This window comes from Sabethes cyaneus, chromosome 2 (genome assembly GCF_943734655.1).
Source record: "Sabethes cyaneus chromosome 2, idSabCyanKW18_F2, whole genome shotgun sequence".
NCBI lineage: Eukaryota > Metazoa > Arthropoda > Insecta > Diptera > Culicidae > Sabethes > Sabethes cyaneus.
The window spans coordinates 99,877,173-99,891,994 of NC_071354.1; the positions used below are offsets into that span (position 1 = coordinate 99,877,173).

Consider the following 14,822-nt stretch of genomic DNA (forward strand, 5'->3'; position numbering starts at 1 on the left):
AACCCACAACACCTGCCAGGGCGTGTCGCTCACTGGTACCCGTGTACCTTTGAACCACAGAGGCGCTGGACAAAAGAAGTCTGCACAACCCCCCTTATTAACCATAGCGCGACATGGGTTGTTCTATTTTTAGACACACAATGTGCCTCTTCCTACACCTACTGTAGAAACCACCGACCGAGAAGTTTTAGTCTAACGTCTTTTTACTTTCAGGACGACGACACTATGCAGGCCCTTACGACTTGCAAGGTACTGCGTGTGACGCTGTTCGTCCGAAAGCGTGTTAGTCCGCGTTTCTCAGCGCGGTTCTTCGGAGAAAGGCTCCGTTCCTATGAAAATTGACCAAACTCGTGACTTTAGTCATGACCTTGAAATGCGGTCAGGCATATATTAATATTTATTTTGAAACGATGATTCTACAATTGATGAAGGGACGGTAAGGGAAAGTAATGAAGAAGGATTTTTTCGGGAATGAAGGGGAAGGGTGGAAAGGAAGGGGGGGGGGGGTAATAGGTAGCTATGGTTAACAAGTTGTCGTTGTGACTCCTATCTTTTGTCCAATGCTGGAAGGTGCATGGGTCGAACCAAGTTGTAATCAGAGATTATAACCGGATTTGAACCCACAACACCTGCCAGGGCGTGTCGCTCACTGGTACCCGTGTACCTTTGAACCACAGAGGCGCTGGACAAAAGAAGTCTGCACAACCCCCCTTATTAACCATAGCGCGACATGGGTTGTTCTATTTTTAGACACACAATGTGCCTCTTCCTACACCTACTGTAGAAACCACCGACCGAGAAGTTTTAGTCTAACGTCTTTTTACTTTCAGGACGACGACACTATGCAGGCCCTTACGACTTGCAAGGTACTGCGTGTACAGTAGGTGTAGGAAGAGGCACATTGTGTGTCTAAAAATAGAACAACCCATGTCGCGCTATGGTTAATAAGGGGGGTTGTGCAGACTTCTTTTGTCCAGCGCCTCTGTGGTTCAAAGGTACACGGGTACCAGTGAGCGACACGCCCTGGCAGGTGTTGTGGGTTCAAATCCGGTTATAATCTCTGATTACAACTTGGTTCGACCCATGCACCTTCCAGCATTGGACAAAAGATAGGAGTCACAACGACAACTTGTTAACCATAGCTACCTATTACCCCCCCCCCCTTCCTTTCCACCCTTCCCCTTCATTCCCGAAAAAATCCTTCTTCATTACTTTCCCTTACCGTCCCTTCATCAATTGTAGAATCATCGTTTCAAAATAAATATTAATATATGCCTGACCGCATTTCAAGGTCATGACTAAAGTCACGAGTTTGGTCAATTTTCATAGGAACGGAGCCTTTCTCCGAAGAACCGCGCTGAGAAACGCGGACTAACACGCTTTCGGACGAACAGCGTCACACGCAGTACCTTGCAAGTCGTAAGGGCCTGCATAGTGTCGTCGTCCTGAAAGTAAAAAGACGTTAGACTAAAACTTCTCGGTCGGTGGTTTCTACAGTAGGTGTAGGAAGAGGCACATTGTGTGTCTAAAAATAGAACAACCCATGTCGCGCTATGGTTAATAAGGGGGGTTGTGCAGACTTCTTTTGTCCAGCGCCTCTGTGGTTCAAAGGTACACGGGTACCAGTGAGCGACACGCCCTGGCAGGTGTTGTGGGTTCAAATCCGGTTATAATCTCTGATTACAACTTGGTTCGACCCATGCACCTTCCAGCATTGGACAAAAGATAGGAGTCACAACGACAACTTGTTAACCATAGCTACCTATTACCCCCCCCCCCCCCCCTTCCTTTCCACCCTTCCCCTTCATTCCCGAAAAAATCCTTCTTCATTACTTTCCCTTACCGTCCCTTCATCAATTGTAGAATCATCGTTTCAAAATAAATATTAATATATGCCTGACCGCATTTCAAGGTCATGACTAAAGTCACGAGTTTGGTCAATTTACAATTTGTTAGTTGAGCCCCAATCGCGAATCACTCCGGATATCACGATTCTTTTTTCTGAAATGCGATTAACTTAACCTGAAACTAGCAGTCATTAACTTTTCGTCGGCGAACCCAATTTCGGATCAGTTTTTGGAATCAGTCTGTTTATAGAAATGTATTCACTGCATTCTTCTTGTCAGTCTGAACACAGCGAATATATTTTCATGTAAACAATTTTTGTTTCAAACAGAAATATATACTGCTTTTGAAATTTGCAGAGTTGATGATGACTAATTTCACCTTGAGCAAAATGTAAAATAAGCCAATTTTTACCTGTTCGTTTGCGAAGTTAAAATCATTACATAAACCCATAGGACAGCGAGTCTAATATAGGGGCGACACGCAAAATTCATAATCATATGTTTTTGTTTGTGTACCTTCGGCTAGACCGAGAGTATCGTACCAGAGGCATGTTAACGTGAGCATTTTCCCGTTAGAAGGCAAATGTCTTACTCAGCTGTGCTTTGTTTACAATCTCACTCGTTCACGTTTGCTCTCATGGCTCTAGTTCAAGTAGGTACTTGTTTCTCCCGCTCCCAATAATATATACGCAATTACAGTTTTATTGATGTTTCGTCTACACTAAAACAAGGTAATCAACATGCGTCATATTCAGGTGCTCTAAATAAACGTTGACATCTGATAAATGATCGAAAGTTATTCTATTGAATAAACTCATGTAATCAATAACAATAATAATTGTACCTACAATCGTACCTATCTTGTGCGACAATCTTAATACCACGGTTGTACGCGATGGGTTAGAGAGGTCGTGATTTGAATAGGAGGTGCGCGGTGGGAGGTGGAGGTGGCACACGTCGCTTGGGCAACCGCTCTTTTGTTGTGTAGCTCCGTCACAGCCAAAGCTAAAGATTTTCACCAAACAAAGAACGCTTCTTCGTATTGCTCTATAGAAGTGGAAAACATCAAACCTGGTCTTCAAAATGCTAAATTTACTAACTCGTTAGTATGTCGAAAACAAAATCTGTTTTAAAAATTTTATTTAAATTTTTAAAAATTGATTTAATATGTATTTTTGAGCCGCTTTTGTGTCGTGAATTTTGTTACAGGTTTTTATGTCTTTATTCATATAGAAATGAAAACTTGTGCTAGCGCCCATTTCCGTTCATGGCTCTATGATAATACGCAGTACATTGCTTAACATGTGCTGATTCGCTGATTTAGTATAGCTCTTCTTTAACTCAAAATAATTTTAGTCGTGTTCAATTAAATAATTTTATTTTTCTATATTAGCTCATATATAAATTTCCTCAAACGATATTTCAATGCTGATTTTTGATGCTGATTAAAAAAACAGCTTAATATGGAGTAATGCGCATTTAGAGGTGCGGGAAAAAGTGCACAAACGCTGATAAAAAAATTATTTTACGTTGACTTGTTTTGGTGTCTTTGGGCATTAATTCTGTGGATTATAGCGAAAAACTACGCAGAGGGCGTAAAAGCCAAAACACCTTTTAAAAGTAAATACGTAGTTGTTTTAACAAAGTTCAACTACAGAGTTGGTTTGCAGCTTCATAATTTTTGGCTTGTTTTTGTACGAATTTCGTTTATTTCAATACACGAAATAAAATGAATAACGGGTGACAACTAAAATTTTGAAATTTTTTTGAGCCCCCCCCCCTATACCCCACAACAAACGAGCTTAGAGAGAAATGAGAGTATGTATGTGATAGCTTTCTCTTTCCTCTTTTAGTCAATAGGGTGTTTGCAGAGTGCATTTGTATTGGAGATTTGTTGGGCAGGCAAAAGTGACAGCTCCATATAAAACACATGGGCTGGAAAGAGCAAAATTTTTTAAATGATTTATTTTCTTCATTTAAAACAGAAATTACAAATTGCTTCATACATATGGCAAGGTAATATATCTGTTTATTAAATAAAAAAAATATTTTCAACAAATAAGCTAAGACGCGGCAGCAATGATCAAAAATGTAACTATGACCTAAGTTAGCCTTTTTTTTTCCTTTTTTTCGGGTTATCCAACTGGTCGCTTAATAGCGTATAAAACTCTGCGCTGGGCCCTTTTGTGTTGTCAACAAAGTGTCAGGGAGACCTCAAACATCAGTTCTACCTGACGAGACAGGTACTGGCGCCCACTAAAACACAGGTAGAGCCCCAAGCATAGCCGTCACGCCTATACCCACAGGCGGAGGCGTTTCGGCCCTGCGCGGACTCCACGAACTGACTCTAAGATCTCTCTGCCAAAGGCCGGAATGTCATATTTTAAATATAATGATGATGATGACGATGATGATGATAATGATGATGATGAGAAGAAAAATAATAGATCGAATTTGTAAATGTGCTTTGGACTTTTTGTACCACTCGAGTTGCAATATGTGGTATAGTGAAGAAGTGGAGAATTCGTCAGCCCCGCCTGACACCGGTCTTCAACCGCGCGCCCGCTTTCAGTTTTCCAACACAAACAACCACAAATGAACCAATAGGTAAAACAAATTTCGGAGCATTAGTGGTTATCAACTTATCAGGGCAAATTTAATCTTTCATCACCTTAGTATTCACAGTGCATTCCCACGATACAAAGCAAATTGAGCGCAGCACAAGCTGGACGTTCGCGGTAGTCGACAGAAGCTTCAAAATATAGAGACTCGCCCGCCTTCCAACCCTCGAGACCAAAGTGCTGTAAAGCTCTGGGCTTAAACGTCTCTTTAAGACTCGACCCCTTCCCATCGACAGAGCCCGCGGACGGCCATCAGAGCTCAGGACAGCCACGGGGCCAGTGCAAAAATCCTACTCTATCTAGCAGCACCACCTAGCCGAAACTCGAACACGCGAAACGAATTGACCTAATTTTCCCATCTGCTACCTAGGAAGTGCTATTACCCGTAATCATTAGAGTGGTCCTTCGGCATCCAATCGGATCTGGTATCCCGCTTAGATCCCCTTACTAACCCTAAGCCCCCGACCAACTCAATCAATCCGACATTTTTCGGAGATATTTGTGACAGTTGTGATAAATAAGGATGAATCCCAGAAAACTTCATCTATTGTCAGAGATCCCCATGCTGGCCTTATTCTTAAGCGGAATAAAAGCACTTTCTGAACAACGCAACAATCACATTTGGTAAATTTTTACCCCGAGTCCCACTTGAAATCACAAAAGTATTTTGATATATACCCACATTCAGAAGTAAACGTGACCGCTGTTCATTTACTGATTAGTTAAAAAGCCCTACACCACGACAAGGTTCAGTTTTATCGTAGGGATAACTATGACCTAAGTTAGCGTGATAAAATTAAACAAATATCAATAGCCAGCAGTTGCTTTCGGCTAAGAAAGCAATTTATTATGCTAAAACCAATTTTATATTCCGTTATTTTTAACTTGGCCTATGCCGCATATTGCTACAAAAAAACAGTATATTTGGGACACCGATTTAACGCGAATTCACGAAACCCTAGTTACCAAAAGTCAGCATATATTTCAGGGAACATTTGTCGGTTACTTTGACTATTAGTTGCTTTAAAATGATAAATAATTTTAGAAAAAATGATAATTTTATCCAGCACGTTTTTGCTGCATCGAATAGGAAAACATGCAATGTGTGCCCAACAGATGTCTTGCATGTGTGTGTAGCAAAAGCCCTATCCAGCTTTTTACGAGCCATAATGGCGGACGTGTTCGTAATATTTTAACAGCATTTTTGACATTTCCCTAATACATCGCACGTTTTCTTTTCGTACATTCCTTTAGTTTTACCGTGAACGCGCGGAAACAAGACGTGCGATGTATTAGTGACATGTCAAAGATGCCGTTCAAATATTACGAACACGTCCGCCATTATGGCTCGTAAAAAGCTGGATACTATTTGCTTTGTTTATGCTTGCCTTGTTTTGCTTAAAATGACGTCTAAACAAGAAGCATTTCGAGAGTGCGTTGTACACTTCTACGAACTGTCACAGAAATCTCGGCAGAAAGTATACGGTACAACATTTAAAAAGCGAATATGTTGCGGCTTCGACTGTTTACCATCTCAAGATGCGCAACAACTATTCGCAAGCAAGGTAGTGGAAGACCAGCCAAAATTATGGACGCAGAAGGACATCGCTCTCTTTCTCGTTTTTTCAACAATAAGCCCTCTGGTTTGGCTATCAATTAAGATGCAGAAGACGAATGTTTGAAGAAAATTTTGATCCCGTTTCTACAAAACATCATGCAGATGGACAATACGTGTTTTTGCCGGATAAAGCATCATCGCATTACGGTAAAAAAACATAATCGTTCCTGAATACCCATTCGATCCCATTTTTACCCAAAAACCACGACCCGAAAAATCTGTCTCAGTTCACCCAATCAAAGATTTCTTCGGGATTTTGAGTTCCTTGGTGTACAAAAATAACTGGAGAACCACGAATTGCAAAAAGTTGATTGGTAGAATCAAGAGATGCATTCGCAAAGTTGACATGACGGCCGTACAATGCTCCTGTTTCGACGTCAAACGAAAGCTTCGCCGAACAGCCAATTACGGACCGTTTTCAAATGTACACTAATTTTTTTTCGACAATGGATAATGTATCTTTAATTTCGGTAGATCAGATCTTCTTCATGTATCTTTTTGCCTTTTTTTGACAGCTTGAGAAAAAAAATGCAAAATTTTAGTTGTCACCCGATATTTATAATTACGCTTTTGGTTGAAACCCCAAGTATCTGTTTTTTAACTTACCTTTTCCGTTTGACACATTCCAGAACTTTCAGCTTTTCCCAACCTTCTTCGGTTTTCACCCAGGCTTCACCGGGCGAGCGCCAATCTTTGGAGATGAATGGCATATTATTGCTTTCTGGATTCGCGCAAGTACCGTGTACCGTTTACACTTTTCACGATGGACGGTAAACTTTTGCAGGCGAGATGATTAATGCACGCTGTCTGAAAGGGCACAGATCACGCGCTCCGCCAAAATAGCAAACTCACTTGAGCCGTATGTTTTCTTCGCCTTTATCTTCACTTCACCTACTATCTTACACGTGTGGTTTGAGATTAGAGAAAAACTCTTTCACTCGAGGACGATGTATTTTATTTTCGTTTTTCACACTATGATTGCTTCCTGATTGATTTTTGCACCGACCGGTGGTGTTGGGATTTTCTCTCTTCAATTCGTTTGATTTCTTAAGAAAGCTATGATTGGGAAATTTTACGCGGTGCCTATGATACACTATTCAATACCACTGGTTGGTTATGTCGAAGAAGTGGTGTCTATGCTGTAAGTACAGTAGACTGGTTCAGTATTTGAAGGATCTTCGCCTGCTTTTACAATATTGATTATGAAATAAATCTATAGTACTGTCTCAGATAGTACCTACTAAAGCTTTCCCTTTTCTAAAATACTGTCGTACTCAATCGCAAAAGAGTCAAATTAAGAAAGGGGATCAAGTTTAAATATAGAGCATGTACTATGTGAGTGCGTTAATGATCCATTTACCTATACTAGTTGCTGCTTTACTAGAGCAAGTTCTTTCGAAAGTGCAGTGCTCGTACACAGACTGTATTTGCGCGTAATAAGGAAAGTAACAGAGCTCGATTTGCAAAATCTATCTTAGACACCTAGTGGAAAAAATTAATGTGCTTTTTGAAGCAAATTTAATTTTCGATAAGTTGAATTTTTAAGTTGAACTTCGACTGCGATACAATCAATTGACGTTCTCAATAAAAACAATGTGAAGAGTGAAAGAGGTTTATTTTATAAATCAGGTAACATACTAACCTGACCTAATAAATGTTATCAATTCATTTTATTTTATATTTATTCATTTTATTTGACGAGACAGCCCATATAGGAATGAAATAGTTATTAAATATGTGGTCAATGAAACACCGATTGTAGAAATTAAAAAGGAGAAGTCCTTACTCTACAGGATTTTTTGATATAAATAAATAAATGAATAAAGGTTCGATTCACCTTCAATATACCGACGAACGCGTGAGCAAACCATCAAATGACTTATCTTAAATTGAATATTGTTTTTGTTATGTCTTAGTATTTACGCAGTAAATTTTAGTGATTCTATTAAAAATTCTATCGAAATTTAGGTGTGTGTTTTTGTTTGATTTGTTCGTTTGAAGAAAATTTTAGGATTTGCTGCCTCGACTGGACGTCGGTCCAGTGGTTCAAAAGTTATCAAGGAAGGAAGGTAATAATCGCATTTTTGGAGCCATACTAACTCAGAAAGAGCCACCCTAGGGGCCAAATAAAAAATTACGGGCGTAATTATCTTCAAAAAAGATAAAATAGAGCGAGATTTAAGAAAATCGGAGCAAATTTTTTTTTGACTATATATAATTGAGTCTAAAATTGTATATAATCGAATCATATATAATCGAGTCCGACCTGTATGAGCATAACAAAAGGTGGCCAGCATTTGAGCGATTTTCTGAAATATTGCCAAATATTGAGCCATATTTTACATTTGTCGTTTAAGGTACATTGACTAAAAGAAGGAAGTGTTTTTGTTAACACATACATCAGATTGATTGCCTCTACAGCTCTGTTTGCACGGTCTGAGTCAATCATCTGACTACAGTGAAGCAATTTTCGTGCTATAACGGTTGCAGCTAATCAAAACATGCTCGAACGGAACGGAAGCAGTTTGTTTCTCGACCATTGTAAATAAAACCGCAGTCTGCGGATTAACGCAAAGAAAATGAGTTTTTCTCTGTTTTAAAATTTTCGTTCAGATAATTTAAATCATTTTCTACACAATTTCCTAATTTGTCAAGTACAGGCGATACAATTGTACACACTTCTTTATTGTTGCCATTAATTATTTAATAATTCTGTTTTCAAGGTTTGAATTTTCTAATTTTTTGGCAGCAGCATTCTTAATTTTATGCTAGAGACATTTTTCGAGTTTGTCTCTAGTTTTCTTTATGGTAAATACTGTAATTGCAAAAAAACTTGTAATTGTTTTGTTTTATTTGGTCGGCCACCAGCACACCGAAAGGCTATTGGGCAACTTGTAATTGTAAAAGAGCGTTATCGCTCATAAAAGTACTTTTTCCTTTCCTGTAGAGCCACATTGCAACTGCGCAGAGGTAGGCACCGCTAATCAGCTAACCGCTAACATCTCAGCTAGCGAGTAGCGCGTTTGCAAAGTTTTAAATGTGCTAGCGCTTCTATTAGTGTCCGATAAATATAAGTACTACTAAATAAACTACCAGCCACTAATTTTTTGAAATAGTACAACTAGTCATGAATGAACTATATTTACTCGCAACGCGAACAGCAGCGACCAACTTTATCAATTTGCAAAAAATCGCACAATTATTTTTGCTATTATTTTAAAAAATTAGCGGCTAGTAGTTTATTTAGTGCACTTTAACTTATACATAGCAAACTAATGAAAGCGCTAACACATTTAAAGCCTAGCGAACGCACTACTCGCTGGCTAAAAGGTTAGCGATTAGCTGATTAGCGGTGCCCACCTCTGCAACTGCGTCCATTGATGAGGTATATTGTTATGGGTCATAATATTTAAATTGGTGCTAGTTAGATATTCTGTTACAATTATGGGCACTGGTTGACATAACACACGTTTCAAGTTAGGCTCGACACCTTTTTTAAAGTCTAATGCCCTATCAGGATCGCTTTGCCAAATTTCGAGGGGCTCTAATAACCCTCAATAATATTGACATTCTTTGATTGAATAATGCTCCATAGTTGCAGAGTATATGTACAGCAGTTTCTATTTCAAATCGGCAAAAACCGGGTCAACTAAATTTGATGTAGAACCTTAGTTACTTTATTCCTACTGGTCAATTGCCAGAGGTGGGCACCGCTAACCGAAATTTTAGCTTCGCTAACAGCTAATCCGCTAAATCAGAACGTTAGCTTCGATAACCGCTAACCGCTAAATCAACCAACAATTTAGCGGAAGCTAACGCTAACCGCTAACAGCTAAATTTGTTAGCACTGTAGTATCAGCATTACTTCGATAAGCGCTGATTTCGGCAATAAAAGAAAATTTTTGTTTCAAAGGTCTAAGAAAAAATTCTTGAGATAATTCCGTGCAAAGAATTGCAGGCATTCATGACAAATGTTTAAAGAACATTATCACTTCGCATATTATCACATTAAAAGGGTACAAAACATTTCCATGTTCCATGACATAGATTCCTCGATTTTTTATTGGAGTTTTCCATTGCTGTGAAAATTTATGTAAATGCTTTCCAAATAATATTTTCTCTGGATTGCTTAATAAAAAGTTATTTATACCGTACCAGTAGTGGCGCATCTAGTAATAAAACTTCAAGTTTTTAGTAAAAATACAATGAAATCAAAATAAAAGGAATCAGAATCAGAAGGTAGAAAATTTGTAAAAAAATATTTTGTAGATAATAATTTTCCTTGGTTGTTGTGAAAAATTTATTGCGTTGAAATTTGGCCGAGCACTTATGCATTTATAAAACGAGTGATGTCCGAGAAAATCGGAAAATCTCCCTTGATGTTTTCAGTGAATGTAAGAGGCCTCGAAGTTTTTAAATATCGATTTATTTGAGTCCGCGTTCAAAAGTAGTCCTCTACGGACTTGAGACAACAACTTTGTTTACGGAAGTGCACTTGCCGTATTTGAACGAAAGATGTTGCGGACTATTTTTGGCGGAGTACAAACGGATATCGGAGAGTGGCATAGACTTATGAGTTGTAGTCACTATTTGGGAAAAAGTTGGGAGACTACGGTGGGCCGGCCACATCGCAAGGATACCGAACGTAAAATCCGTTCTCTTCAAGAGCTCCACCGGCAACAGGAATAGAGGGGCCAAACGAGTTAGATGGTTTGACCAGGTTGAAGCCAACTTGCATGTGCCGAGACGCGTAACAAATTGGAAACGAGTAGCCTAGGACCCAGAAGTACAATGGAGAGGAATTCTTGATACGGCAAGAGCCACCCCGGCTCTTGGCTGGTAAAGTACATACAAAAGTTTGGAATTTGGAATCCTTCGACCGAAGCCTGTGCGATATTTCTTACAAATTTTCCTTCTGCAAAAAAAAGTTAGCGGTTTATTTAGCGGTATACAAATTTAGCGGAAGCTAAGAAAAACGCTAACGGTTATAAAAATTAGCGAAAACGCTAACCGCTAACCAAAATGTTAGCTGAGCTAATTAGCTGTTAGCGGATTAGCGGAATTATGCCCACCTCTGTCAATTGCCTAGGAGAGTGATTGCATTGTCACACTAGCGTCGATTTATTAGGGTGTCGATTATCCAGCGAAAATAAAATTCCCTTTTTATTTTTCAGGTATATTTCCAAAATATCTCGTGATATACAGAACAAGAATAAAACCGAATGTCGCACGTCGATTATTACGCTTTTCAACTGCAACAACAATAATTAAACTTAATATGCTTGCGGTCGAACAGTGATTCTTTATCAGAAACATACCATTTTACAATCTTTTCTGACAAAAGGCCACTGTAGTGTAGACCGAAGGATCAAGAACTCCATCACGAATGTAGTCTATAAATGTTGGCGAATTTCCGCTATTACATATGTCAATATAAATAAGACTAATTAATTCAATCGTTTGGCGTCTTCGGCGCATTTATTGCCTGGAATATAACGAAAAATTCCGCCGAAGATACGCTACATATACTGGATCAAAGGTCAAAGTCGTTAAAGTTTTCTTGTTCGAAGTTTTATAGCAGCTACAATACAACTCTACTGATTTTTAAAAAAAATTATAACTTTTTAACCGCTGAACCAATTTTGATAATTTTAAACGATGAAACGTATTTTAATGAGATTTTTAGAAAAATCGGGCTAAAGCTTATTTTTTCTAATTGCAAAAACATTTGTGTTTTTTTTGAGGTTTTATGGTTTGAGCAACAAAGAGACCTCAATTTATTGTCTAGAGAGCTTATTTTTTTTGTAAAACATCAAAAATTTAGAAATAATATGCAATAGGCATCTGGTTATTCCTTTTTAAGAAAAACAGGCAAAGTCTTCAACAAAGATAAATCATGCAAAAATAAATTATATTAACATGAAAACGTGTCAAACAATGCCAGACTTATATGCGGAACGTTCCGTCCGAGCCACAAATGCTCATTCTCGACTTTACGAAAACCAAACTGTAGATTTGCAATTTCTATTTGGAATAACGCTTAGGTACTAATTATGTAAGTTCCAATATATAACATGAAAAATGGCTCTGCGATGCCCTACACTGATTCACTGCTGCTAATTGTTGCTCAGAAAAGTTTTATGTTATTTTGCTTTGTTGATACAATCAGCTGATTTAGGAAACATGGAAGTAGGTATATTGCTTTGTCACTTTTCAACTAGGTAAATGTACAATGTGCGATATTTCACCCGCACTCTACAATAGCGTACAAATTATATTCGTCGATTAGATATTGTACATTTCAACGTTGCAATTCTTCATGATTTTCTTGCCTTTATACTGCGAATTTAAATTTAAAAATGGCTTCTACAGCCATCTGAAATCGACACTATGCTACGGTCTCCTTTTACCTTTTGGTAGCACCAGTGAAGCAATTTTCAGATTTACACTCGCACAACTTTTTGATGCCAATGACCGAAATCTGTTTTAGCACGACTGGATTCAGCGAAAAAAGGGAAGACGCAAAATTTTCCACACTTTGCACAAGCTATTTTTTCCTCAGCTGGTTCTTGTTTTCCGTACTATTTTCTTTACTGCTGCAATACCAATAGGTAATAAAACCAATAAAAATACTCTGCTCTTAGTGCTCTTTTTTCTGTAATTGCATTGCAACTTCACAACACTAAATTCACAGCAAAAACCTCACTGTATACTCGCTCTCAGCTGCTCGCGACGACTGACTGAGCTCGAGTTGCTTTGTTGTCATTTTGCATTTGCCTGTGTGCGATATTTTCGATGTTTTGCGATTTTTTTCGGAATTACAAGGGGCCTTTGACAAGTGAGATTACAACGCACCAAAAACCGGGAAATTACATAAGAAATTATTCCGCTTTTTGCACCTCACTGGACATCACTGGACAGTTTGAAACTGCGAGTAAGAGTTTGGATAAAGGTGTTTAAGAAAGGTAAACAAGCTTTATAGACCTTTCCATTTATGTGTGTGTTGGTGCTTGAAAATGAGGCAAACAGGCATCAGCTCTCCCCCAAAATGAGGCAAATATTATGTATACACGCAAATTTTGTGTTCGCTAGTATGGGTGCTTGAGCTGTCAGAAAGCTCTATGTCTATCCAGATTTGAATTAATTCAGGTTCAGGTGATGATTGAAGTTTTTTATTTGGTCTATCTTAATTGCATGAAACGAATTTACAAAAGTTAGGAGTAGGTAGAAGGTAGAAAGTATAAAAATAGAACTAAAAGGGCTATTTTATAAAGTTTTGACAAAGTTTTTTTAAAAGCTGCTTAGCGTTTTATGCAGCGAAATCAAGGCAGCTTTGAGGTTCGGTTAATTACGTATAAGTGAAGCTACTTAGTAAGTTATGAGGTTGCTGACATTTACCTTATGCACGCTTTGGAGATCCATTTGTTATTGCTGTTTGTATATTTTGCACGTTTGTTTGATTTTCACCGGTAAAAAAACATACGGCGCGAGGAGAAACGAAAAGTTTTTATAGTTTTTATTGCACTCGGCTTAACAATTTCAATAGATTTATAGACATAAAGCTTGTTAACCTTCCTTAGACACCATTGGCCGAACTCTTGGTTACTTTCAAATTGCATACTGAACTTTCAACTTTGCTACGAACATTAACTGTACTTTTTTGAGAATATAGTTCGGTTTACAAATGTAGTGTTTTGTTATTTAGCAAAAAAGTTCCACGGAACTAAATTTGAACCAAATATGAACTTCCAAGTTCGTTCCTTAAGCCTAGTATCGACCTGAAAAGAAATGGGCAAAAAGATAGGCCAAGAAATGCTGAAGAAAAGATTTTCCGTTTGCGATTTCTCTACCAGTATGCACCTCACAAGAAATATTGTTTTACTCTCAGATGGCGCAGTTTTACATGCCAGTGAATTGAAACGTCACTTTTCCGTACGGAATAATATCCGGCGCAATTATTACCACAAGAAAAAATGACAGATAATTGCTTGCCTTGCAGTTGTCAAAATTTCTTCGGTAAATACCAGGATTTTTTCTTGAGCTATTTTCTTTTCAGCTGGATACTAGGCTTTAAGTGAAATTCGAATTTTTGGTTGTTTGGGTTATGAAGCCAAAACTTGACAAATTCACCAGATTTAGATGTTTAAGAGTTGAACAAAGGATTTCATTTCTATCAACAACCCTTTCGCGTGATTCATGGCGGCTAGTGCGTGCAACCTTCGGAAAATATTAACAAACTTTTGGCAACTCTGTTTACGTCAAGTTGACATTTCTACCCTTCATTGTTATTGTGTACGTGAGCACTTAAATGCCCGGAAATAATAATAGTTTTTGAAACGATGGTTCTATAATTGATGAAGATTTATGGAGGTTTCCAGCACAGATCTGTGTTTCCAGTAAAGCGTTTAAGTGTATATACCCGGAAAAAAATAACCACCCAGTAAACCATTTGGTTTGTATATCTCGATTGCAACTGAGATATACGAAATCATATCTGAACGAAAAAGTTATCCAGCTTTCCACGAGCGATAATGGCGGATATTGAGCACAAGTGGGCACAATCTTTTGACATTCGTTGGAGGAGCGTCGAGTTCGCCCTGACGGAGTTACTATGGAAACATCCATGATTGTTTGTTGTTCGAGTGTAACAATGTAAACATTTTTTAATTTTGCAGATCAGCTGAAGTGGAACATAGTTGAAGATTGAACGAACAACATGTGTTATGGATTGAGTCC

The 14,822-nt window shown here is 38.3% G+C and overlaps 1 protein-coding gene across 3 annotated transcripts in view; it reads right to left on the reverse strand.

Annotated features, from left to right (window-relative positions):
* LOC128738966 (F-box only protein 25) overlaps positions 1-12,796 on the reverse strand; it is a 39,018-nt gene extending 26,222 nt beyond the window's left edge. The window contains exons 1-2 of one of the 3 annotated variants that reach the window (XM_053834475.1): positions 12,669-12,796; positions 6,693-7,225 (exon numbers count right to left, since the gene is read on the reverse strand). In XM_053834475.1, the coding sequence (XP_053690450.1) occupies positions 6,693-6,796 (104 nt within the window). In that variant the 5' untranslated portion in view covers positions 6,797-7,225; positions 12,669-12,796. Of the gene's footprint in view, positions 1-6,692; positions 7,226-12,496 lie in introns of all 3 variants that reach the window. The other 2 variants (XM_053834474.1, XM_053834473.1) reach the window with 2 other exon arrangements.
* Between the last annotated feature and the right edge of the window lie 2,026 nt (positions 12,797-14,822).